The 24998-nt window shown below is 43.9% G+C and overlaps 2 protein-coding genes across 6 annotated transcripts; both read left to right on the top strand.

Annotated features, from left to right (window-relative positions):
• The first annotated feature begins 357 nt into the window (after positions 1-357).
• LOC147134332 (cytochrome P450 2K1-like) lies at positions 358-5787 on the top strand. The gene is made up of 9 exons (XM_086055245.1): positions 358-602; positions 1454-1616; positions 1722-1871; positions 1993-2153; positions 2649-2828; positions 3169-3307; positions 3385-3569; positions 3795-3936; positions 3997-5787. The coding sequence occupies exons 1-9, from the start codon at positions 402-404 to the stop codon at positions 4182-4184; spliced, it is 1509 nt and encodes a 502-aa protein (XP_085911371.1). The 5' UTR covers positions 358-401; the 3' UTR covers positions 4185-5787.
• Positions 4947-24961, top strand: LOC147134331 (SUN domain-containing protein 1-like). 5 transcript variants are annotated; one of them, XM_086055229.1, is made up of 23 exons: positions 6536-6828; positions 9190-9287; positions 15177-15359; positions 16066-16313; positions 16492-16758; positions 16840-16977; positions 17410-17529; positions 17872-17955; positions 18217-18327; positions 18428-18547; positions 18622-18715; positions 18825-18883; positions 19046-19233; positions 19317-19580; positions 19664-19756; positions 19999-20081; positions 20154-20298; positions 21093-21407; positions 22054-22138; positions 22483-22598; positions 22690-22857; positions 22959-23051; positions 23537-24961. In XM_086055229.1, the coding sequence occupies exons 2-23, from the start codon at positions 9205-9207 to the stop codon at positions 23651-23653; spliced, it is 3174 nt and encodes a 1057-aa protein (XP_085911355.1). In that variant the 5' UTR covers positions 6536-6828; positions 9190-9204; the 3' UTR covers positions 23654-24961. The 5 variants fall into 5 exon arrangements, with proteins under 5 accessions (XP_085911357.1, XP_085911355.1, XP_085911354.1 ...); XM_086055228.1 differs by lacking the exon at positions 6536-6828 and adding an exon at positions 8703-8861 and having other exon boundaries at positions 17413-17529; XM_086055226.1 differs by lacking the exon at positions 6536-6828 and adding an exon at positions 8703-8861.
• Positions 24962-24998: the final 37 nt, after the last annotated feature.

Raw genomic sequence — 24998 nt, 5'->3', positions numbered from 1 at the left:
ACGTGGCTAATGGGTGGGCCTGGAAAATTATGGGTGGCCTTGAATATTTCTCTCATTGAGCACAATCCTCCTGTCCCGACACATCGTATATTCAAATAAAACGACGAACTGAATAATATGAAGTTCAGATCTTCCTTTGACAACCACAATTATGCTATTCTTCATATTCAATAAAATTTAAAAAACACAACAAATTCCAATTAAAAAATAATTTACTAAAAAGAAAGTACCGGTATATGAATCTCACTGGGTGGGCAGTCTGTCAATCTGGCTCCGCCCCTAAAACACACCCAGTGGATTGTGATTGGTAAACTTTATCTGACATCTCCTCCTCCCAACTTTTTGTCTTTTTACAGGGAGTCAGAGATCGTGTTTTTGTACAAGTTGGCCCCGGCCAGAAGATGTTTGAAGAACTCCTGCAGGCTCCTGTTTTGCTCTCCTTGTCAGGTGCCCTAGCGGGCTTGCTGGCCGTCCACTTTTTCTACACCAGCTTGAATTTGCGAAGCAAGACCAAATTGGATCCTCCGGGCCCCAGAGCACTCCCTCTGCTCGGTAACCTTCTTCAGATGGATCTGAAGAGACTGGACGAGTCGCTTTTCAGTGTGAGCGTCTCCTTTCTATCTACTAATCAAGTGACGTTGACTGTGTTGTTTTAACGTATAGCTGTAAACTTCTTGTCTGGTTTTATCATTTTGAATTCCAGCTCTTTTATACGGAGCCCCAGACATGACAGTTGGAAATAAAACTATTTCGTGCGCACAAACTAGTTTTTTTCCCCCAAATGTTATGTCTGGGGCTGCGTACTTTGAAAGGGAAGGTGCAAGCTAAAAATGCGGCAAAAACTGTTATAATTCTTCACCAAATTTGTAATGGCATTTTAAAGCACTATATTAAAGAATGTTTTTTTTTCCTATTTAAAAAAATCTCACTGTGTAGGATATCTTGAGAATCCGAATCATCTTTATTAGCCTAGCCAAGAATGTAAAAACGTAAATGAAGGGCATAGACTCAAAATTCCAAGGACTATGCTCAATTGCTTTGAGGACCTTCTTTCAGGCAGGGAGTTAGGGTTCCCTTACATACAGTAGAACATTATAAAACCAAAGAGCAGAGACTCAAGTTTCCATGGCTTTGGGACAATAAAGTATACTGCCCTTCACTGAACTGCACTGAATTGAACTGTCAACAGAGTAATATTTGTGTTTTCCAAAACGTTTCCAAATGGAGCAAATAAATGACAGCATTTTGATTTTAACTCATTAACTGCCAGACATTTTCAGATAGCCTCTTACCCTAACGTTTGAAAGAAAAAAAAAAAATAGAAAAAAATAGAAATACATTCCTGAGATTGAATGGCTGAACTGTGAAAAGACATAAAAATGTTTTTGGCAGCGAATGATTAATAAGTGAAGAGAAGGATTACATTTTAATTGAACTAAACTTTCTTTGGCAGCTCTCCAAAACCTACGGACCGGTTTTCACCGTCTACTTTGGACCCAATAAGGTGGTGGTCCTGGCCGGAAGCAAGACAGTCCGAGAGGCTCTCATCAACCATGCCGAGGAGTTCGGGGACAGAGACATCAATCCGCTATTCTACGATTTCAACCAAGGACATGGTTATTCAAATCTTTTCTCTCCATCATAGCTTTAATATTACACCAGGAAAAAGTGTCTTGAACATTTTTTGAGCCTGTTGAAACACAGTCACCGCTTGCTTCCAGGCATCATATTTGCCAATGGGGATTCATGGAAGGAAATGAGACGTTTCACCTTGACAACGCTGAGAGACTTCGGCATGGGCAAGAGGCTCAGCGAGGAGAAAATCATTGAGGAGTGCCACTTCCTCATGGAGGAATTTGAGCGACACAAAGGTGCAGAAATCGCACTTACAATTGTTGAAACCCATTTTTCAAACACTTTGTAGATGTACCACGGGGGAAGACTGTAATAAGGACATTACGACGGTTTCTAACGCATTTTTATTCCTCTTAGATGAAGCTTTTGACAACGCAACCATCATAAGCTACGCAGCTTCCAATATTATCTCGGCGATCATGTTTGGAAAGAGGTTCGAATACCAAGACAAGGTTTTTCAAGAGATGATAGAGAGGGACCACGAGACCATCTATCTGGCTGGATCGGTTCCTATCTTGGTACCGCAAATGTTCCTCAAATGTAGACTTCGAATGCCTCATTTTAAACTGAGCCTACATGCAATTCTCTTAGGTCCACTTGCATAATCGAATGCAGTGCTTCTCAAAACATTTTTACACCAAGTACTGACTCAAAGAAGAACATTTGCAAATGAAAAAAAATAAATAAATAAATAAAACAATAGTTAATAAAATTATATAAATTAGGGGAATTGTCTAAATACAGTATGCATTAACATTTCATGTCATACAATATACAGTACAACTTAATGAAATAAAACTACATCAATTCAGTAGTAAAAAAAAAAACATTCATGACTTGGTATGATATAAGTACAAAAGTGCTGGATCTCAACGGAGGCAGTTGTTCCCAATAAAGTGTGTTTTGGCTACGTATTCCTGATTTCAGCATGATTTAAAAGGTCTATTTTATCATTTCCTTCAGTATTCCTCGCCCAAATGGTAATGAGTGTTTTTATTTTTGCTCCATGACAGATATACAATTTGTTCCCCTGGCTGGGCCCCTTTATCAAGGACTGGAGGGATGTGATGCGTAACGTGGAAGCGACCAAGCAGCACACAAGAAATATTATAGCCGAGCTGAAGGAGACGATCAACTCTGACGTTTGCAGAGGCTTGGTCGATGTTTTCTGCACGCGGATGAAAAATCTGGAGGTAGGATGCTATCTTTTCATTAAAAATTCCACAACATACAATGTCAAGCTTTAGAACCTCACAACTTTTGAGGCCGATATGCTAACCATGAGCGTTTGGTTTTTGAAGCTGAAAAGCGTTCATTGAATACGTGTTAATAATTCTGTTATTCAGATACAGAATCTGATGGCACACATATGCTTCCATAGCCCATGACTGGGTTTGCCTTGGGCGCTCAAATGACAAAATACGCCCCTGCCAAATCGTAATGCCCTCACGCTTGCAGCCACTTTACAACAAATCAAGAATAAGGTTCCAACAGTATGGATGTTTTTTTTGTTTTGTTTTTTTTTTCCTGGAGCACGAAACCCAAAAGCAGCACTACCACGACGAAAACCTGGTCAACAGCGTGCTGAATTTGTTCGGAGCGGGCACTGACACCACAGCCAACACCCTTTGTTGGAGTCTGCTTTTCATGGCAAAGTACCCTCAAATTCAAGGTGTCCATCATGATGCTAATACGAGAGTTCTTACAGGCGACAATTGGGATCACATTTTTTTCAAATCTCACCCGCAGATCAAGTCCAGGAGGAGCTGAGCAGAGTGATCGGAGACCGACAGGTCCAAGTGGAGGACCGCAAGAACCTTCCTTTCATGAACGCCGTCATCCACGAGACGCAGAGGATGGCCAACATCGTCCCCATGGCCATCCTGCACCAAACCAGCCGAGACATCACCTTCCAGGGATACTTCATCCAAAAGGTGTGCTTCTTGGAGGCTGCGCATCTGACACGTGTGTTTACTTTGAACGTCATCTTTAGCAGGGGCGCGAATGATAAACCACAATATAGCAGGGGAACAGTACCTCCATCATGAGGTACTCAGGTTGTGGTATGCTTTGGATTGTGAGCTGTTCCTCCAATTAGCTGGTGGTGGTGTGTCAACGCAATGTCAAGCCAATTTTATCTTGGCACTTTTCGCTCAAAGGGGACCACCGTCCTGCCTCTGCTGACTTCCGTCCTCCACGATGAGAGCGAATGGGAGACGCCGAACACGTTCAACCCTTCCCACTTCCTGGATGAGGAGGGGAACTTTGTCAAGAGGGATGCCTTCTTGCCCTTCTCTGCAGGTACACTCACCGCACGTACACGCTTGAACTTTTTCCACCAGTGGCCCGTCCTCTTCGTAGGCCGAAGAGCATGTCTGGGTGAGAGCCTGGCCCGGGTGGAGCTTTTTCTCTTCTTCACGTCCCTCCTCCAGCGCTTCCGCTTCACTCCTCCGCCCGGGATTTCCGAGGACGAGCTGGATTTGAAGCCCGTGGTGGGCTTCACCCTCCGTCCCACGCCTCACCGGCTGTGTGCTGTCAGGCGCCCCTGAGTTGGAGCTTTGAATGTAATTTGTTTGAAATGTGGGAGGAAGACACGGAAAAAACATGCAAACCCCACACAGGAAAGTCATTGCTCGGTTTTGGTCCCCAACCTCACAAGTGGGAGGCGGATGTGTCAACCACTATCATACTGTGCAGTGATGAGATTGTTTTTCTTAAATCAATACTTTTATTTTAAATATTTACTCATGAAAAACATTTTTGCATGATATTAAAAATGATTGTTAAATGAGGTATCATATTAAAATTAAAATTAGTCAATTATGGGCAATGTTTGACCAGTCAAGCCCCAGAAGTAGATTAACTTTAAATAAATAATACAATTATTAAAAAATACAATAAAAATAAAATTATAACTTCGAGTTGGAATTATACTTACAATTTTAAAAAATTAACTTTAATTTAATTAAAATTAAAATGCAAATAGAAAAAAAATGGAAGATAAAATATTGTCTGAATAATGTGAAGCACCGGCCAGTGAGTGAAATATTTGAAGTTAAGATTTACAGTGAGACTTAAAATTTAAATTAAAATTCAACGTAAAAATTGAAACGTGAAATGGAAATAAAAGGAAACATTAAAGTTCAAATGTGTGAACGAGATGACGCCTCCTCGTGTTGTTGTCATTCCGGCGTCTGCCAGCCAGTAGTGCTGTTGCGCCTTGGCGCTCTTGGTCTTGTTTTATGGTGCCACGCGCGTGACAAGGGTGTCTGCGTTCCAACGGAAAATGTGGGCGCGTGCGTGACAGGCGTACGTTAACATACAGTCGTCCTAGTACTCGGGCAGGCAGTTCTCCGTTGAGAGAAGCGTGTTTCTGAAACTTTTTTCAAGATTTGGACTAAAACCGGACAACCGGGATCAAAGTGCAACTATCCGCCTGCACTCGGAGAGAGTCGGCTTGTGAGTGCGCAATTCTTTCAGTTTGAAATAGGCTCACCTGTGCCGTCACTTTTATGCTTTATTCTTTTTAGCCTAGCTCGTTCTAATTGTTCAACCCTGGTTAACGTTGTTGATTTTCAACGTTGTTTGGGGACTTTGTGCCAAAATGAAGGTCGTCCACTAAGATGACTGCCGCGTTTGTTTGACTTGAATGTGCTTGACTTTCAAGTTTGGCAAGCTAACCAAGAGTTGAATGCAATGTTTTTTATAAACGTCTGCTCAAAGCTTTGAATGGAGTTTAGGGATAAATGGACGTGTGTGCTATAAATGGCATTTGAGCCTACGAAAATGTCGTAAAGACAAGCGGGCTGCCTGGGTACTATCTTGATGCTTTAGTCTTTGGCCAGAAAGCAAGCGCGCGTTTCTGCTTGTTTCCGACGTCACTCTGACGTAAGGCTAGTTACAGTGGACCCCCGCGTACCCCAGGTTCAGCACCCGCGAATTCCCGTAGTTGCAGATCTCATTATTTTTTCTTTTCGAAATAGTAAAAAATATGTTGTGGTGTTTGCTGGCATAATTCCCCCACGGAACTAAAGGTTGAGGGATGTGTTGGGGGACGAGTTGTTCCGAGGGTTGCAACTTCACTTTAGTTAGGGTTTTTACCTTCTTCCTGTTTTTGCCTAAGTAATGTTCAGTAAAGTCTTCTGTGATACACCTCCTGCGTCTCCTTTCCTTCGGCACCACAATGAATTTTTCTGTTTCAAAAATATAATTGAAATGCATTTATTTTTATCCATACTGTATAACTGCAATTAACATAATGACAGATAATTGTAACCAAAGTATTATTTTTTTTTGCTAATGCACATTTTGCAGATATGTCAAACGGCCGCAGTGTATCGCCAACTACTGGTGAGGAGGACTTGGTGTCAGATTTTATTTTATTTTATTTTTTGCCTTAAGTATAGGTGGCTGGTATCTGCAGCCTTCAATAGTACCCGATACCTTGATACCAGGCTGATACTGGCCCTAGTAATTAATTTACATACTGTATGTAGTACTTACGTATTGGTTATGTGCCTTTCAAACAGCGTGGCTTAGTGATGGAAGTTTGGAATTGATTGGCAGTCAAGGTCTGAGTTTACGAAAACTAATGGGGGCTTTCGAAGTCTGCCATTCAAGGAAGGACCGCCACTGGGCTTTGCTAATGTCAACTCACAATGGAGTGATTGTCTGCTAGTGTAACTATGTCTCCGGTGTGATTGAATGCTGCAAGTGTGCATGCATGCTGCAAGTGTGATTGAAAGCTTGCTGGTGTAACCGAATGCAACTTGGACCTAGTGAATGCTGTGAAGTGTAACTGTACACTGGCAAGCCGAGTGCAGCCCCCGAGTAGCCCCGGCAGCTGTCAGGCGCACATTCGGCTCCTCCAATGGATTTGAAGCGGGCCGTGCCGAGTGGGAGGATCAGCCGCACAGCATCACAGCAGCCATCCTTGTGGCTTTGTCCGCCCGGGAAGCCATTTTGGAAACAACAACACACACTCAATCACTCCTGTGCCCAACTTTCGGGACGCGTTCAAGAGCACAGGGTAGCGGCACAAACCAAAAAGGACGCTTTTGTTTCCCTCCCTCTTTTTTTTTCTTCTGGAATGTCGCCGGAGGAAGTTTGGCGCGTCGACAGTCAGCAGTGGATTTTGTCCATTTGGGAATCGCTATAGGATGATGATACCGTACATGGATTCGCAGTACACGGGCAAGTTATGGCACGGTAACGTGCACAACGCCGTGGAACAAACACATTAGCGTCTTGATTTAAAAAAACAATAATAATAATAATCCTGGCCCCAAAATGAGCTCATGATACGTCCGAATCAATCTCGGCATAGACTTGTGCTGCACAACACCTGCGATTGGAAGTCAGTGCGCCTCGTCTTTAAAAAAAAACAAAACAAAACGACTCTAAATTTAGCACGGCGGGAATGTAACCGGCTTCCATGTAGCCGTTTGCAGCTGGTCGAGTCGGTTCGAGTGCTGTCGCCGATTTGACGCTTGGTGCGCCGTCGTTGTTGAGGCCAGCAGCTGGCTCGCAGGTGGTTTGGCGTAAAGGGGCGAGCAAAGCTGACGTACAGAGCAGACACACAACACTTGACAGTATGTCGGCGTGCTGCACGTTTATGCTCAACACAAGTGCGAGGGTGCGTGTGGGTCTCTGAGAGAGAGAGAGAGAGTGCACTGTTCAACCTGTCTCTTTATGGTGTCGAAGGTTAGCAAAGCTTGCAACTGGAGTTTTGGGAGCTTTAAGTGCATGCATCACTAATTATTTGTTGTGCTTTGGTTGGCAATGGAATAAGTCGTCTTCTCTACAGCAGTCGATTGTCTTAAAAAAAACAACAAATCTTGGCTTTTGGATCTTTGCTCGAGCTTATCCTTCTTTTGGGCTCAAGGGTCCCGATTTGAAACGGTATGAGATGAGACTAGCGGTGGGATTTCAGGGTTCAGCCATCTGTTTGTTTGCATTTGTGTCTGCACAGAAATGAAAATCCCCCAAAAAGCGTGAGTAAAATATACACGTATATATATTATTCAGGCTCTGCGAGGAAGCTTGGTTTTCACTAATGTAGCTTGGTTGTGTCAAAAGGGTGACTAGTACCTTCAGTGCCACAGGCACAGCACTCTTTTCTAACTGAAAACAAGTGTCCCTCTGGCTCTGTTTTTACCGAGCAACCGTGTTTTGGTTTCTTAAAAATTGTGTAAATGGGCCTCAAAGTGGAATGTTTGGAAACGTGCGCATTACAGGTCACACCTAGAGGTGAAAAACTGTACCCTTGTTCATTGTAGGCCACAAATTGTAAGGGCAGAAAACGAGCTACAATAGAGAGCTTCTGCAGCTTAACTCACTATCACATTGTTTTAGTAAATTACCTTGGATTGGAAATTCAAAGCTAACAATTGAAGCGCGTAGACCAGAGCTGGGCATTTTACTACAAATTGAGCGTCCGTTATTCATGCATACCCTTCTATCAAGTTGACCTTTTTTAAAAAAAAAAAAAATAATAAAAATACTAAAGACCGGTCCGCCTCTAATTTTAAACGGGTGTCCGTTGGCGATTCCGACTAAACTTTCATTAGCACCCTAGGTGTCGCGTGAGTTTCCACGTGTTGCTAACTGTCAAAACAAATCAGGAAGACAACTTCTCCATTGTCCGTGGCTAATGCTAACGACAACAACAACGCTAACAAGAAACAGTGTCGCATTGTGGCAGTGCCAAATATGCAACGTATCACAACTAAACCTACACTAGATTTGATCACAAGTCACATCTACAGTAACTGTGGTTAAAAAACTACAATCGCAAGGCTTGTGTGAACGTCCCCTTTGCCTAGGTCAGCATTTCACTTTTTCAGCCTATACATGAAACATCAGTCAGTGGGACAAATGGAATTTCTGTGCTTCACTTGCAGTTAGTGACAAATTCTTGGCTATAACCAGTTGTGTTTACCCAGCCTGTGAATGCAGGTTCCACTGTGAGAAGAGCAACTTCTTTGGCTAGTGGTTTTCCCGCCCGTTTGCCTCAACGAAAAAAAAAAAAAAAAAAAAAACTGCCCCACCCCTTTGTTTCATAACACACTCTTCCCTGTGTGCGGAGCTCACACAAGTAGTAGCTTCGGCCCGGAGACAGCTCGAGGAGTAAGAGGATCTGCTCGCCTGTCGGTCGCTACCAGAGGGGACAGGACCAGTTATTTGTTACAATCGACGGGGCAGCCAGCAGCGACATGCAGGAAGAGGTTAGGTCAGGCACAATCACAGTGTCATTGTCGTTCCTGGTCAAAGTGTGTGTCGGGCCTACCTGAGCTGTTGTTTATCTTGACGTTGTTGAACAGAAACGACAGAGCAATTGGGGGGATTGTACTGGACTTCGTTTAGTATCAAGGCAGCAACTTTATCTGCGCTATTTTGTCTGTAATATCATATTTGGTTTAAAACAAAGAGACAGGCTGAACAAGGCAGTGCGTTTGTGTGTGTGCGCGTGTGTATGGAAGTGAGTTTGTGCTAATCTCCCTGCAACCATGTCAGCGTGGGCTGACCCTATCCCTTGCATCCTGACTCTTGCAGTCTAAACAAAGAAGAATGACCATGGATTTTTCCCAACTGCACACATACACACCGCCACAGTGTGCTCCAGAGAACACCGGCTATACCTACTCCCTCAGGTGAGACCTCTGGCGTGTGCGAGCGCGGGTACAACAGAGGAACTTGTTGCCCATCAAGTCGATCCCGCTCGGCTCGGGCGCTATTTATTCAGTCGCGGAGCTATTTGAGGAGGAAATATTTCGTCAACTATCAATGTTGCTTTTAGGATTTATCTTACTTTGACGGATTGGAAACGACCACAAATTCCCGTCGCTGAAAAGCTTCCAGGTTTGCGTTTTTTATGGTCCGTCTTGGCCTGTGTGTGTGTTTGTTGTGGAATCCGATCGGGGGGAGGGGGGGGGTTCTGTTTGTGTTTCTCTGCTCTGTAATTTCATTACTTCTGCCAAGTAAAGCATGAGCTCGAGCGGTAACGTTGTAAACGCCGGTTTGTTTACCAGTTTTAAGCAGTATTACGCAGGGAGATGATTTTCATAAAATTTTCAAGCGGTTGGCTATTGATCGAATAACTTCAATAATACGATTCATGCCTCGAAGCTTTGCAGTGAGTATTTTTCCACAGACTAATGTTAGTGCAGACTCACGCATCACTTTGTTTAAATAATATGGCACAATGGCAAGAAGCCAAGAAGATAGATTGCATGACAGACACAAGACAGACAGGTTTGGGATCCTTTCACAATGCCAACACTAGCTATCGAGCGCTAACTGCTGTTAGCTGTGGCATGTGACCTGATTAACAAATATGAGGTGCTAAGTTTGCTTCGGCAACAGTTTAACCGTGGAAGTGGTCTAGATTTTGTTCTAAACATTATTGGACCGATACTTGGCTCAGGGTTGTCTGCGGATCGACATTTCAGCCTCAAGTTTGGTACATGTGGAAGAATGTCGCTGCCTTGGGGGTGTTGTTAAATCTATCCATCCCCTTTTCCCCTTTTGCTCGCCGTTTAACTTAAACGGCAGAGGTGGGGTGTCTCATCATTCAAGTGAAAGAATGGGGGGGGGGGAAAAAGCAAATGTGACGTTCAAGCTGAATGCTCCCTTCTGGTGGATCGAGTGATCCACCCGACCTGCTAAGTATACAGGCTAACAAACCCCCTGAGAGAATTCTCCCAGTATCAGGTCAGTGAAATCCGGTCCAGCTAGCTACTTCGAAGAAGATTGGCTCTGAACACGTGCTGTTAAACATGCTATGGAATCCGTCAGATAGTCTGCCTTGACCACGCCAATGGTGTTCCTTTTGAATGCAGTCAACTGAGAATCTATTAATGAACCTCGCCGTCACAAACATGGCCCTGATCCCGGGATTAGACTAACCGTTTCTGCTGCTGCCAAGATTGAGAGCAGAACATGCGACTGAGCTGTTTTTTTAATTTTTTTATTATGTATTTTGAGAAAAGAGAGCCAAACTCTAAACAGATGTTCTTCAGAATTCCTGCTGTTATGTGGCTGCGGCTCGATTTGCATTTTATACTCCGGCCATTGTGTTCGTGCGCGGGTGCGTTGCCCACAGTGACTGCAACATGAATGTGATGAGACGAACCGAGGCTGATGAACGAGACTGTTGGTCCGTCTGTCAAAACAAGCCCAAAGAACAGCGGCATGTTTATGGCACCGAACAGGCGATATACGGGACAATCGTTTGACTTGCAAACGTTAGTTAATAATAAATAGAACGTGCAAGGTCTGGAAGCTCATATTTGATCTTTGTGCGGCCAGAACATTTACAACCTATATTGAAAGTGTCTCTTTATGGTAGAATGATAAACTGTATCACCCCCTTGCCCGCCCCTCCCCATGGTGAGCAGAGCAGGGGTGCGCGCCGTTGCACTCACAGTCGCTCTTCATATTTGATGATGCTGGAAGTGGGTCAGTGGGGCCTCCGGTGCAGTTTTTTCTCCCGAGAGAGGACGGACCGTTGTCAGTACTTACTCGGGGAGCACAGCCGCAGTAGTAATTGACATCGTTCTGAATCAATGTAGATTCAAAATTGAAAATGGTGAGTTGTGAACTATATATGAAGGCCAGACAGAATTATTTGCAAAGAGAAAAACAACATACATTTGATGAGAGCAAAAGTGTACGTCATCGCAACATGTGACATAACGGACCATGTACTTGCCTTTAAGACAGTGTTGTTGTTTTTTTAAATACCGTTTTTTTGGGGGGGGGGGGGGGGGTATTGAGACGTTTTTGACGTTAAAAAAAAAAAAATCACGGTACCCGTATCCCGTGCAACATTTGTATATCCTTTGAACGAAGAACCAATAAAAAGGAACAAATATTTCACAAAGAAAAAAAAAATCGCTTCCTTTTGTTGAGACGAAATCACAACATTAGAACAGTGCAATTGCTCATGTTTTTTGTGTGAATGTGAACTTGTCAGTATCTGAGTCTTGCTTGGCAAGGCGACGTCGAGGAATGCAACTCCAACATTAGTGTCTCTGTGTGCCTCCGTGTGTGTTACGAGTTACGACGGCCAGTTGTTGCCCTTCCTGCTTTCACCACTGACATTTGGCCATGCGAAATGCGGTGCGTTCGCCAACTGTGGCATCTCGATGAAGGAAAGCCAGGCAGAGAGGAGAAAGCGAGGGTGGGAGGGAATGATGGTAATCTGTGCCAAATTATTCCCGCCCAGAGCGAGCTGGATGGCAATTCAGCAGCTCTTGGTATTAGTCTCTCATTTTCCAAAGTGCTTGTAAACACGAGCTTCAGTATCTCGAGGGGATTTTGGGTTGTTCTCTTGCAGTCTTGGGAAGCAAGATGGCGGCGCGTGTTGTCCTTATCTTCTCCCAGTTAGTTGTGAGGAGAAATGACTGCGGTCTAAACTCACAGACTGGTTTCAGAGCGTTGCGGAAGACATGGCAGTTGTTTCAAACGGACTTGTACTACTTTTGCTTCAGTGTTTGTGATTGCATGCACGGTGTATTTGGACATGTCATGAATGTGATTCCGTAACTGAAGTGAGGCCAGTTTGTTTCATCTTTGTACGAAGAGCTTTGTATTGGACTGTCTGGCCTGCGTTTTAACACAACTTCTGGAGCAACACTTGTGGTTTTATGTTATAAACCACCTGAATTAAAAAGTGGTGTGTGTGTATACTTGTTCGGAAAACCAGATTCATAATTGATTATCTAGGTCTGGTTGTGCTACGGTAATTCAAACATATTTGTCAAGTGAAATAATTTGTTCCAAGCTAAAACTTTTGCCATCATCCAAAAAAAAAAAAAACTTTATAAAATATTGCATTAGAAATGTCACATTTTACCATTCAAAAGTGTAAAAATGTCTTTATTAATGGAGCTTAATTGTATCTATTGTACATGATGTGCAATTGGGGGTGTTTTTGTTTTTTTTCCCATCCAATATGCAAATCAGGCAGCGTGTAAGTGGGTGGGACGTCCATTTAATGGCAGCAATCCGACTTGTATTGTATTGGTGGTGTACATCCACTTGCTGTCTTTGTCATGGAGGGAATCTGCATATTGTTTGGAGGCAGCGAATAAAGTGGACAAGCTAGTTTTGCTACTGTCATTTAACCAGTGGCAGGTGGTTGATTTACTTAGCGAATGAATGAAGTACAGTTTTAGGTGTTTAATTTGTTCATTGAGCAATTTCTTAACTCAATTTACTGTAACATCAAATCGGTTTTGCCCATAGAATTCAATTCCAACACCCCAAAAAACATGACAATGTGTTTTTTAATTAAAAAAAAAAAAAAAAACTTCCACTGTGATGCTCGACCGATAGACGATTAAAACGGCCGATATGAAGTCTTCGAAAACTGAGGGATTTTTTTTTTCCCATTAACACGTTACAACGCAAAGACAAAGATAATAACATTCACCCCCCACCCCTCCCCACAATTCATAATGGACTTTTCAAAAAGCTTTTCTCTGTGGTTTCTGCATCCCCATCATGTCGCTGTTTCCATTAACTGTGGACCCACTTCCTGCTTAGCTCTCCACCTGCTTCCTGGAGCGAAGCAAACGCTCAACTCCATCTGAGAAGTCGTGTGCCGGTGACGCAAGACAGCCGGCAGTGCCCACTGAGTGTGGGAAGGGTATCAAAGCCTGGCGTTGCGCAAGGAGCGATCCCTGGAAGCCGATTGTCCGAGTGCGAGCATCTTTGTAGTCCCTGCTGGGTGTCTGTCCTCTTCTCTTGCTTCGGAAAAATCACAGTCTCTGCAGTCTCTATTTATATCACTGATGTGGGCCGTCGGAGCCGCCTGAGAGCGAGCGGCGGACATGTCGATATGGATGCTACCGGAAAACAATTAGTTGCCGCTCAGACGAAGCCTTCTGTGCCTTTGCTAGCTTTTCAATGGTGGGTGCAGATTTTCTTCCTCATTTCAGACCCACACACAAGAGAGCCCATATGAAAATTTTTCAAATAGTTTCACCTCTTCCACGTGCTTTAAAGGGGAAGTCAACCCAAAAATGTTGTTGACAAGAATATGTTCTGTGCACCTCCACTGGTCTAAACACGGCATTCTGATTAATTTGTGGAATGATGAGTTAAGCAATTTTTTTTAGCATCTCAGTGGGCGGCCATTTTGTTACTTTGCTGCCTTGTCATATTTACACAGAACACTATCTTTGGCGGGACATGAGCCGCGTATGTTTGTTGGGGAGCCAGTTGAAGCAGCACGCAGGTTGCTGAGTAAACACGAAAGCACATAATCGGATGGAGGTGGCCGTTTGTAATCCTCAGGCTTTACATCGGAGTTCAGCTCCAGAGACGCGTGCGCCTACACTTAGCGGCCACACCATTGACCCTGTCTCGTTTTTCATATTTTGGTTCCCTAATAAAAAACCTGCTTTAAAATTAATATAGTTTCAATCAAAATTGCAGACAGTTTAATAAATAGGACGCTTGTTTTTGAGCTAAAGCATGCGTGCTTGCTTATTGTATTGTATTATTGTATTTATATATTATGAAAGTTGAATGGAGGCAACTGGACAAAATTTCCTCAGTGCTAAATTTTACATGTAGAGTCCTCCTATTTATGTCTTAAAGGGCAAGTCAAGCCAAACCTATTTTTTCCCAGAATATAAATTAAGCAGCAACATGCACCCACTTTTCGCCATCTCAGAGGGCGGCCATTTTGTCACTTCTGTCGACTGAAGATGACGTCGAAGTTGCTCACAGGGCTCACCTGTTTTCTAAAGCTGAGCCATGATTGGTCGTTAACCTGAGCCCCGAGGAACTTTGATGTCATCTTCAGTCCACGGGAGTGACAAAATGGACGCCCCCTGAGCTATCTTAAAAATTGTTTCTCATATTCCACAAATATCAATCAAAATGCCGTGTTTAGACTAGTGGGCCTGCATTGAACATATTCTGGGGGAAAAAAAGACTAACAACTAAGATGAGTCCACTTGCCTAAGTTGAACTTAGACTGTGATTTGGATGAATTTGCAGAGACATGCGTGATTGTTTTGCTCTTCTGGCGCCCCTGTTTTAGCGGAAATGACTCGTAATTTTTAGTGAAGTATCCAGAGTCTTTCCAATGGTCTCGTTGTGTTTGTGTTGGCGTGTGGTGCCTCCAGTACTGTGCCAGGTGGGTGTGGCCCTGTGACTCAGCGCAGCGTGATCCATGGCAACCTTCAATATACAACTTACGGATCACCGCGCGCTGCATCGCTTTTGTTTGTCAATTTGCCTGCTTCGGGGATGTTTATATGGCGATTAGGACAATTTTGCTGCGAAGCGCACACGCTGCCTATTCTGTTGTCTTGTTTTCCCTTTTGCCTCGTGGGTGAGTCACTTCCTGTTGGGTAAACTGCCAGCTGCAGTGAACAACGGCGTGACAGCTATGCTTTCTCTCTCAATCGACACTCTTGTCCTGGGCTCGGTTTCGTTTTATTGGGTCAAAACGAAGGCTTCCCCGACACTCTGGCTAACGTTGCTTTTATTATTCTCTTGTGCTTGTCTCCTGGTTTTCGCAGCTCCAGCTACTCAACAGCGGCGTTAGAGTTTGAGAAGGAGCACCAGATTGCTCCGGTGTACGAGTCGCCCAGGATGTCACGGCGGAGCCTGCGTCTGCAAACTATTGCCGGTCACCATGGTAACGACAGCCTTATGGACTACACCCAGAGCCAGAGCAGCTATACCACCAGGAAAGAGTCACGGTGAGGGTCTTTGGTACACAGTGGCACCTTGAATTTTGTGAAATAACTGCGCGGGTAGAGCCAGGGTGGGATGACTTTAAAAAAAAAAAAAAAAATCATCACAAAAAACATTTTAATAATTATTTTTTTGTCCCTTCGCTTAAAGCGGAAGTCAATCCAAACATATTTTTTTCAAGAATATGTTCCCAGCAGGCCCGCTAATTGAAACACAGCATTCTGATTCATTTTGCGTTTGTGGAATATGAGATAAGCAGCAAAATGCACTCGTTTTTAGCCATCTCTGGGGGCGGCCATTTTGTCTTCTGTCTACTGAAAAATGACATCACAACTGCCCACGACGACCAATCACGGCTGACCTGTTTTCTGAATCTGAGCCGTGATTCGTCGTTGTGAGCAGTTGTGATGTCATTTTCAGTCGACAGAATACAAAATGGCCGCCCCCAGAGATGGCTAAAAACGAGTGGATTAACACTTATTCCACAACATTTAACAGAATGCCTTGTTTCAACTAGTGGGCTTGCATAGAACACATTCTTGAAAAAAATATGTTTGTGTTGACTTTCACTTTAAAGAGCAAAGGAAATAACAAATAATGCTAATGATCTTTAATATTTTAGTAACATTTTAATGTGTCATGGAAGTAGAACCAGAAAGTCTATTTTCCACAACACACCATAATAATCCACATTTGTGTTCTTTCTGCCAGGACGCTGCGGAGCAGAAAGCTGCAATCCAGTTCCAACACCGTGTCTTTGTCCTTGAGCCAAGCGGGCACGCCGAGGAAGAACCTCAGCTTCTCCGACGTCAGCACCCCGATGTACAGCAGCACGAGGGTCGAGGAAAGCAACGCGGCGCTTGATGGCAGCCTGCACGCGGCCGCCACAGACCAGGCTCACCTGAGACAGCGCGCCGTCGCTACGGCCACAACCACGACGACCGTCGACGGCATCTGGGGTCAGTCCAGAAAAGAGTTCCACCATTATCGCAGTACTAAGAGGTTCACTGAAACAATAAAAACCACCCGTTTGAGAGGTTATCCGGTTTCTCAGTAAATTGTTTCATCACTGGACATGATGCTTATTGTGGAAATGCAGTTTGACCGTAAATACGCCCGTGCCCGTGTTTTCCTCAGGCAGGACGTCCCACTCCGACCACAGCTGGTCGAACGTCAACGGCGACGTCGGCGCTTCCAAGTCCCACGCGACGCTCGCCAACGGCTACATCTGCAAAGACTGCTCCTTCCATTCGCAAACGAACGACTCCCTCATCACACACTCGTCGCCAACATTCTCGTCGCCGTCATCACACGCTGAAGAAGTGTGCACGGATGCCCTCTCCTACTCATCGTCACCTTTCACAAGTATATACTCCAGAGATCGGAGTCGGAAGAGCAAAACAGGTGCGCAATACAAACTCGGATTGAAGACAATGCGGGAAAGTTGATTTGTTACATGCAAATTTTTTTTTTTTTCCTCTTAAGGTGTGCTAACGTCAGTATCTAATACGTGTGCGCGCCTGAGCAAAAAGGTCCTGGCTCCGTTTGTGTCCATCTTCACTATGCTCTACAGCTGCGTGCTCTGGCTGGGCACACGAAGCACGAGCGGCACGCAAGGAAGAGGTAGACGCATCTTGGTTCACCGTCATTCCTTTTGTCTATTCTTAAGTAGAGACCTGCCTCTACTTACCAGACTGCAAAAAAATGGTTCTGTGTAGCTAAGTGCTTTTCTTTTCTTTTTTTCTTTTTTTTTTTTTTGCCAAGTACCTCTTCAAGAAATTAAAATCATTTAAATCTTACTAGCAGTCTGACAACTGCAAATTCCACCTTCTGAACATTTAATAGAGTGGTTCTTTCATATACCACTAGAGGGAGCCTTTTACCATTAATGAGACTCATTGCCTCCGTAGACTAACTTCTAATCAGTGTTTCTCTTTAATATTTTTACAATTATTATTATTATTATTATTTTTTTGTCTTACTCCCAGCAGGCATCTTTGCGTCATGTACTTTAATATTTTTACAATTATTATTATTTTTTTGTCTTACTCCCAGCAGGCATCTTTGCGTCATGTACAGACTCCCTGAGACAGACGGCGTCCTCCAGTTTGTCTCAAGTGTGGCTACTCAAGCGCAGGGTGATGGGCGACATGTCTAAAGACTCTCAAGTACAAGGTAACACCTCTTTCTGGACAAGCTCCCGGCCCCCTTTTCGTCCCTCCCTCGTTTCTCTTTTGAGTGTCCTAAATATATAAATAATAATAAATGTCTCAACTTTGACTTGGAAAGTTTGGTGCGTCGTTTCTCAACTCATTTGTTGTTTGTGACAAGTTGGGTGTTTCTTTGAACCAGGTGTGGGCTTCATTTTGTGTTGGTTCAAGGAGTAAAGGACGTTCAATCCCTTTATGCCTCATAACATTTTTCAGGGACATTTTTGATGAATTGTTCCTTTCATTCGTGTTGTCGTACTTTTTCATCGTAACATTCAAATACAAATGAGCTTTGTGTGCATTTCAGCTCACTCGAGTTATTGTGGGAGCATCAATGTCAAAGATCTGGTGACAGAAGACGCTTCACATCTCAATCTCAATGGTTCCCTGTGTAAGCGCATCCACGCACACGCACACACACACACACTGCCTGTTGTCTGCTGATTGACAGAATTATTGTGACCCGTGTCATCAGCCCTGTGCAATATGCATGCATTTAGCCCTATTTGTTTTGTGCTTTTTTTTTTTTTTTTGGGCTGGTTTACAGTGTATTTTTTTTTTCACGTGTAACGTCCATCTTAGATGTCAATTCACGCATGCTTTTTTGTGCGTGCGTTCATCATTTTGCTTGCCGTGGTTTTGCTGCACGCAGGTGATGACTGTAAAGGGAAGCAGTACTCTGAGACAGACACCGTCCTCCTCACTCAGTCCTCCGGGTCTCAGCGCCTGACGGGGGCGCTGTGGAGCCTCCTGGCTTACACAGGTTGATCGGCGCTCCTCTAATGCCGAGATGATGATGATGATGGTGATGACGATGATGATTTAGAGCGTGAGCGCTGACTAATCGGTGCTTCCGTTTCCAGGTTACTGCCTCCTCCAGCCGGGTCATTGCGTGGCGAGAGGCGCCAAAGCTTTGGGCTCGGGCGTCGGGACGCTGACGCAGAGCCTGCTCACGCTGCTGTGGACGATCGTAGCAGCTCCAGGTTGGTCACGTGTCCTCTTGTCACCCTGGAATCTTCTCGCCCGCTGAGGTTCTGATGATGTTTTTACGTCACAGTGAAAGCAGGCCGGGGTCTACTGTGGTTTCTTGCCAGTGGCTGGTACCATCTTGCGTCCCTCATGTCTCTACTCAATGTCTTCTTTCTGACAAGGTAAAAGCACCAAACTCAGCTTTTTCTTTTTTCTTTTTTTTTTTTTTTTTTAATACTCATTCTTAATTTTTTTTCAAGTTTGCTTAATTTGCCGACGTGTTACTTCTAGATGTCTTCCCAAACTCTGGAAGCTCCTCCTGCTTCTTCTGCCACTACTGCTCCTCTTCGGTGAGTTGCGAAGAATTGACACGAGCGCCTGAGCTAATCTTAATAACAAAACATGTGGAAATGTTTTAAATGATGCGCAAACCTGTGTCATTCCACAGCAAGATGATTATTTTTCCAAATGATTCAGCCCTAGTATTGCGCATTATTGTTGTTGTCATTCAGCTTGGTGGCTGTGGGGTCCGTCCGCTGCTGTCCTGCTCGCCTACCTGCCGGCCATAAACCTCACCGAGTGGCGCCCCCCCTCTCCCATCGCCTACCTGCCGAACTTGATGCCAGCCTCTGCTCCAGTTTCTGTCCCTCCTACAGAAATCCCACAGGGTCACACCTCAGCCCCCGTTTCGCAGATGCCGGTGGGTTGATGGCAAAAGTCCAGAATGAATTCACTTGCCTTACTTGTCCTGTAAATGTGCCCCCGTTGTGTTCCCCGCCTCAGCCAATGGTGGTCCCTAGTTTGGACTTGGAGCGCATTGAACGTCTGGAGCAGCAGCTGGCTCTGCTGTGGCAGCGAGTCCAGCAGAGTGACCAGAAGCAGGAGCAGCATCGCACGGACATAATGGCTCTGTACACCTCCCTGAGGGAGAAGCTCCGCACCGAGACCGACAGGGAGACTTTGGGACTGTGGGTTTCGTCCTTGCTGGAGCAGCGGCTGGGCGTCGCGCGCGGAGAGCTGCAGCAGGACCGCGCCCTCAGAGAGCAGGCAATGGAAGACGAATGATGTTGCTGGTGTTAGTTGAGTGTCAAGCTTCACGTTGCTTACAATGTCATTTGGCACCCGTGCAGAGCGAAGGGCAGCTCAAAGCGCTTCAAGGGAGTCAAACGACGCGCTTAGCCGAGTTGGAATTGCTGCTCGGCGCTCTGGCTGCCAAGACTGAGGTATGCTCGGGTCGAAGGCTTGGAACGCGGCGCCGCAAAATGCTTGGCTCCCAATCGTAGGGATGCTGTATCGAATGTCAGGTCATTAAGTAAACTTGCAGTCTCGCGGTACTACGTTGTTTTATGTTTACATTGGCCTGTCAATATATACAAACATGGAGAAACCTTTTTATATTGCTTTTTTTTTTTTTTTTTTGTGCTGCGTTTTATAAATAGTTTGTCATTATTTTCCTGTCTTGTAGGAGGTGCAGCAGAAGCAGCAGCAGTACGATGAGAAACTGAAAGAAGTAGTGGTTGCTCCCGCAGTAGACACACCTCCTCTTAGGTACCAACATACGGTTAACTGTGAAATGATTGTATTTGGTAGGAGAAGCTCTAATGTGCCTTGTTGCCGCAGCGTGGGGGTGAAGCAGGAGGAGCACGACGCGTTGCAGGCCGAGGTACAAAGGCTTGAGCTGGACTTGGAAAAAGTCCGGCAGGACTTGCAGGGCGTCATGGGCTGCAAGGGCAAGTGTGAGCAGTTGGACTCCCTGCAGGAGGCGGTAAGACAAAAACAAGTAGGACAGGGTGATCTGGCCTTAAAGCGGAAGTCATTTCAAACATGTTTTTTTCAAGAATATGTTCCGAGCAGGCCCAATAGTTGAAACACGGCATTCTGATTAATTTTGCATTTGTGGAATATAAATTAAGCAGCAAAATGCACTTGTTTTTAGCCATCTCTAAAATCATCACATCACACATCACAACTGCTCACAACAACCAATCACGGCTGAGCTGTTTTCTGAATTTGAGCCGTGATTGGTCGTTGTGATGTCATTTTCAGTCGACAGAAGACAAAATGGCCGCCCCCAGACATGGCTAAAAACGAGTGGATTAACACTTACTCCACAAACGCAAAATGAATCAGAATGCCGTGTTTCAACTAGTGGGCCTACTGGGAACATATTCTTGAAAAAAATATGTTTGGGTTGACTTCCGCTTTAAAATAACATCACTTTTTTTTTTGTATTGAGTGCAGAAAAAAAAAGATCGTTGTAAACCAATTTACTCACAAATTTACTGAACCTCCTGTTATTTGGGGGGGGATGGGTTTGAATGTCATTATTTTTGTTTTATTTTGTAATGTTTAAAAAAAAAAAAAAAGCTAATTTATTGAATTAGTCTGGCCCTTTGTTTAACCGTCTTTTCACAGTCCAGCCACTCAATCCCAGGGACTTATTTATATTTTTTTCAAAATCTTTTCAAACGTTAGGGTAAAAGAGGGTGTGAAAATGTCTAGCGGTGAATGAGTCAATTTGAATTTCTATATTTCAATTCCAATGCCTCCTCTTCGCAGGTGTCGGCTCAGGTTTCCTCCCAAGTACGTAAGGAGTTGCACGCTCTGTTCTTCGGCAGCGGCTCGTCCGGAGAGTTTCAGGGCGAGTTGCCCGAGTCTCTGGTGGTGTGGCTGTCCCAGCGCTACGCTAGCACGCCTGACCTGTTGGCGTCGCTGGCCGCGCTCGAGCACAGCATCCTGAGCAACGTTTCCCGCCAGCTGGAGCTGAACCGGGCTCAGACGCTCAGCGAGGCAGAGTCCAAGGCCACGTCCATTGTCGGCACGGTGACCGGCACGGTGCAAAGCGCCGCTTCCGCTGAGTGCCTGTCAAAAGAGGTAGTGGAAATAAATGTTGTTCTCCCGTCCTCAAAATGAGCTACTGTGGGACTTCCAGAGGTGAACGCGCCCCAAAGTGTTACAATTAGAGCTCAAGCAAAATTCTCTGGAAAGCATCGTCTCAAAAGGCAAACAAGGCTGAGTAGTTCAAAGCCTTGTCATGTGCGATGACCACATTGATTTTTAGAATGGACCACCTTATTGGTAGGTGAAAAAACAAAACAAAAACAAGTTAAAATATCTGTTAAAATATGGTTAAAAAAAAGTAGAAAAAAAGATTACAAATGACTAAATTTACATTCACTATTGTTTATATTTCTGTGTAAACTATAACATTTTGTTCATTTTACTATATTTCTGTGTAAACTATAACATTTTGTTCATTTTAATGAGGTAATAAGAAAAATTTTTAAAAAGTTATTTTCTGAAACAAAAATGGCAAAATGAATTCAACAAATATTACAGGACTTATGAGAATGTAAATGCGCGTTAAACCAAATTAAAGAGCAGAGCGGGCTGTATGAAGCCGGAACAAACGTTGTCTAACTTTGAAGGTTCAACTGTAATTCAAACATTTTGTTTTTATCATTTATTTTTTTGAAGGATTTTTTAATTCATTTCTAATTGTGTGCTCTTTTTACCCCAGCAAGTCAAAATGATTGCCCAGAATGTGCTGAAGCTCTACTCGCAGGACAAAACCGGTCTGGTGGACTATGCCCTGGAGTCTGGAGGTAAAAAAGAAAAAAACAATTACACGCACACCCCTGATCCTGAGTGGTTAACGCCAAACTGGATGTTGGCGGATTAGCTTGCTAGCGTTCCATAACTCTCATGTACTTTGCTTAAATTGGAATTAAGCGCGAGTCTGCTTTGCTGCTATTGATTCGCCGCATGCCAAGGTGGTTTGCATGTGCTGATTCATTTGAACTGCGGAATACACTTGTGCATGTAACATGGGTTCATGATTGTGTGCAAGCTAGATGCATGGTGTTGCCGTTTTGCCGCTATCGTTATCGATTCTTCCCTTATTCCCCGCCAATGTCATTTTGAATCCAAAATGTGTGCGTGTACTCAGGCGGTAGCATCCTCAGCACTCGCTGCTCAGAGACGCACGAGACCAAGACAGCCCTCATGAGTCTGTTCGGCCTCCCGCTCTGGTACTTCTCCCAGTCGCCTCGCGTCGTCATCCAGGTGGGTCGCCCGTGCCAACGCCGGAACGCAAAGAATATTCAGTAACGGCACATACTAAAGTCTGCTTTTGATTTGGCTTCCGCTCCGTCAGCCTGACGTGTATCCGGGCAACTGCTGGGCGTTCAAAGGCTCGCAGGGTTACCTCGTGATCCGGCTCTCCATGAGAATCCGGCCCACGTCCTTCTGCTTGGAACACATTCCCAAAGTGCTGTCCCCCACTGGGAACATCAGCAGCGCCCCACGTGACTTCACCGTCTTTGTGAGAAACGTCAACCATTCATTTAAAAAAAAAAAAAAAAAAAGTAAATAAATCATAGAGGGATGTGAGTAATTATGTTTGTTTTGCCATGCTACCTACAGGGTCTGGATGACGAGTATCAAGAAGAAGGCGAGTTGCTTGGTCACTACACCTACCAGGAAGATGGCGAATCACTGCAAATCTTCCCTGTTAAGGTCATTTCAATTTGACAAATCGGTTTATAGTAGGGCTGGGCATTTCAGGGATTTTATTGATCAATGTGAGTTCATTGCTTAAATGTTTTTTTTTGTTGTTTTGTTTTATGTCATAAACTTGAAGAAACAGGCAATATGAGCGGAATCATTTTTTACATGTTTTGTATAGGACAATTTTGGGATCCCAGTGGAAGGCAATGAGATAAAAATGTAGCTAAAAAAAACAAAACGAAAATAGCCAACCCTAATCATTGACACAAAATTAATTCTGTTTGATTAATCGATGAAATCATTTGTAGTATACTGTATTCTAAACATACGCAATTTTGAATAATTATTTGTGAATTTTTTTTTTTTTTTTTTTTTTTTTTTTTTTTTTTTTTTTGGATGGCCAATTTGTCCAGCACTGGTGTGTGTTGTCGTATTCCGCACGTGACGCAAGACTTTAAAGTGGTTCCCCGCTTTTGCCCCTCTTTACCTTCCAGGAGCCCATGGAGAAGAGTTTCCAAATCATGGAGTTGCGGGTGCTGTCCAACTGGGGGCATCCCGACTACACCTGCTTGTATCGCTTTAGAGTCCACGGAGAGCCACGTTCTCAGTGAACCAACCACCACTATACACAAACACACTATATAAATGCAAAGATAACCCTGGACATCTGTATATACAGCAAAGGCCCTCTGAAGTACTCCTGGATGTTTATAATTAAGAGAGAAAATACTACAAGGTGTGGATTGTTTAAAAAAAAACAACAAAAAAAACTGGGTGGACTTATTTTTCTTTTCCTTTTTTTGTGCTGAAAGAATTACAGGGACGTCCAAATGGAGACTTTTTAGGACAAGTAGTCCAAATCTTGTTATTTCCTAAGACACCTCTTGCACTGAATGAACTTAAGAGGGCACAAGGCTCACTAAGCAACCTAAAATGGAACCCGGGGGCGGGTTCACACTCTGCTCTCAACCTGCCTCCCATTGTTGTTTGGGCTGTTTTTTTTGTTTTTGTTTTGTTTTTTTGGTTTTTTTTTTCCTCCGACCTCCTGTTTTTATTTGGCTGGTCATCGTGCATCGTCATCCATTTCACGCCACCAGCGGGTCGGAATGTTTTTCTACTTTGCGATGCAAGTCACCCTTTAAGGACACGGCAAGACTTCAAACCACTTGAGGAGACCCTTCCGCGCTGTATATTAAACCAGCATAGACAAAATGTGTGATTGCGGATTTGGATGGACTCCGTTTCTCTTCCCAAATGTTTTTTTTAAACATAAGCTTTCATGAAAGAGTCAGTGTTGACTCTGAAAGTCATGTGCCTGGATCTCCAATTGGCAATTCAGAATTTTTAGAAGCTACGCTTGTAGGTTTTAGTTTTGGGGGTTGTTTTGTTAGGGATTCCCTTTAGCTAAATTACCCGCTTCCCTTAATCCGAAACCTAGACCGAATGTAATCTCTATATTTTATGTCCGTCATATAGTCTGTATTTTTATGAAATCTGCTTTTATCAGTGTTGATTTATATCAAAGCAACCCATTGTCTAAAATGTTAGGCACTGTTTGTTTTGGGGGTTGATGATGTTTTTGCAAGGATGCACTGCAGATGTGGTCGTTTGTGGCGCAGGACTTGAGTTTCTGTAATTGGGGGTTTGACTTGTCATTTTGATTGCAAATATTGCAAAGTGGAATGCCTAAATTATGTACAAAAATGTTTTATCCCACATCCTTATTTATGAAGAGGTCATTCGATGGCTGTGGTATACAAGTTCTGCCATGTATATTTTGTCGAAAGCTTTTCAGTGCATTTTGCAAGCATCTTGGGATTTAATTTTTTGTTTTTTAAGAAAAAATATAAATGGCTATTTTGGTTCTGTCATAAGACAAGTGCTTTGGAAAATATTCCAATAAAGAACTTAATTTTGAATTGTAACTCACTCAATTCATTCATTTAAATTTCTCAA

This window comes from Filicampus tigris, chromosome 16 (genome assembly GCF_054856515.1).
Source record: "Filicampus tigris isolate MCC_2025a chromosome 16, RoL_Ftig_1.0, whole genome shotgun sequence".
NCBI lineage: Eukaryota > Metazoa > Chordata > Actinopteri > Syngnathiformes > Syngnathidae > Filicampus > Filicampus tigris.
This window is presented reverse-complemented; position numbering and strand designations above follow the sequence as displayed.

Excerpts from the sequence above, each read along its gene's own strand:
- LOC147134331 (XM_086055226.1), top strand. Across the intron at positions 16,978-17,409 it reads GAGCGGCACGCAAGGAAGAG|CAGGCATCTTTGCGTCATGT; the intron begins GTAGACGCATCT and ends TCTTACTCCCAG. Across the intron at positions 18,548-18,621 it reads GACGATCGTAGCAGCTCCAG|TGAAAGCAGGCCGGGGTCTA; the intron begins GTTGGTCACGTG and ends TTTACGTCACAG.
- LOC147134332 (XM_086055245.1), top strand. The coding sequence starts at position 402 with ATGTTTGAAGAACTCCTGCAGGCTCCTGTTTTGCTCTCCTTGTCAGGT. Across the intron at positions 1,617-1,721 it reads CGATTTCAACCAAGGACATG|GCATCATATTTGCCAATGGG; the intron begins GTTATTCAAATC and ends GCTTGCTTCCAG. Across the intron at positions 3,570-3,794 it reads AGGGATACTTCATCCAAAAG|GGGACCACCGTCCTGCCTCT; the intron begins GTGTGCTTCTTG and ends TTTCGCTCAAAG.